Source organism: Protobothrops mucrosquamatus, unplaced genomic scaffold (assembly GCF_001527695.2).
Source record: "Protobothrops mucrosquamatus isolate PMUCROS unplaced genomic scaffold, P.Mucros_1.0 scaffold42056, whole genome shotgun sequence".
In the NCBI taxonomy this organism is placed as follows: domain Eukaryota; kingdom Metazoa; phylum Chordata; class Lepidosauria; order Squamata; family Viperidae; genus Protobothrops; species Protobothrops mucrosquamatus.
Genome location: NW_015427787.1, coordinates 1 through 1,224, shown reverse-complemented (window position 1 = coordinate 1,224; position 1,224 = coordinate 1). Strand labels below are relative to the sequence as shown.

Below are 1,224 nucleotides of genomic sequence, written 5' to 3'. Positions count from 1 at the left end.
AGTTTCACTTTTCCTCATTCCTCCACACATACGGGGAGAAACTTGTTATAGAAGTTAAAGTAAAGTCAAAAATAAAAAGCAAGCTTCCAAAGTTGGTTCGTCTGCTTACAAGTAAACTCACAATTAACTTCAAGTTGCAGCGGTGGCGGCGGCTTCTTGCTTCGCCGAAGCGAAGGCGTCCTGGATCGCGGAGAATCCTTGGGGCTCCGGAGGAGTTCTCACCTACATCGACTTCCGGTGGCAGGCGATTTCGCTGGTCGCAGCTGTTTGCTGCCTCCCGCCTGTTTTGCGTAAAAGCCGGTTTGACAGCCAGCATCAGCTGTCAAACGGCTAAAATTTTAAATCAGTTATAAAATATAGGATTGCAGGATAGTGTGGGTGAAATCGCATGTGTAGTGTCTTCCTAATTTACATAGTTTTACTTTCAAGAGTGTATACAGACTGTAGAGCATTCAGTGCCTCCTGAAGTATCAAGTGGACCATTGTCAAAGCTTTCTGCAAATATACTCCTGACCGTCATCACTAGAAGCCTTCCCTATTGTTGATGACACAGTTCTGGCTTCTGCCATATTTCTTCCATCCACATGACATTTAAGAAGCTGGGTGTCAGGTTTATAGACCATTTTCAATCCTTGCACAAAGGATAACATTTTAGGTTTTAAAAAAACCAACACACCGACTGCCTTAGTTTGATAAAGAAGACATTTATTTATTTATTTTCAGGAAAGAGATTAGCAGTACAGTAATGTTGTTGGAATAACTTTCCTGAGAGGATGTATCTAAGTGCTTTTTTAAACCATGGGTAAAAAAAGCCATATATTAATGGGTTACAGCTGGAGTTGAAGTAACCAAGCCAATTGAGGCCATCAAACAGCACAGCAGGAGTTGTAAAACCTAAAAAAGGGTCAATTAAAATTGTGATAAAGCATGGAAACCAACAAAAGAGAAAAACACCTATCACAATACTTAAGGTCTTAGTAGCTTTCCTGTCTGTGCTTTTAGAAAGCTGGTTAGAATTTTTGGCGCCTGAACTTTTCATGACCCTCAGATGTTTTTTAGACACCTCAAAGATTTTTACATAAATTCCTGTTATCACTGAGGCAGGAATGAAGAAACCAAATGAAAACAGAACAGTTCCCCACAGTTTATTAAACACTATTGGACAAGAACTAGAACACGCAACCAAAATCTCATAAATATCAATGCCAGAAGCATATGCTTCAG

The 1,224-nt window shown here is 40.0% G+C and overlaps 1 protein-coding gene across 1 annotated transcript; it reads right to left on the bottom strand.

The window, feature by feature from the left end:
* Window positions 1-709: 709 nt before the first annotated feature.
* LOC107302272 (trace amine-associated receptor 2-like) lies at window positions 710-1,219 on the bottom strand (the record flags this gene model as incomplete). Its single annotated transcript, XM_015831370.1, has 1 exon — window positions 710-1,219. A coding segment is annotated over one exon (510 nt), but the record flags the coding sequence as incomplete, so codon positions are not given.
* Between the last annotated feature and the right edge of the window lie 5 nt (window positions 1,220-1,224).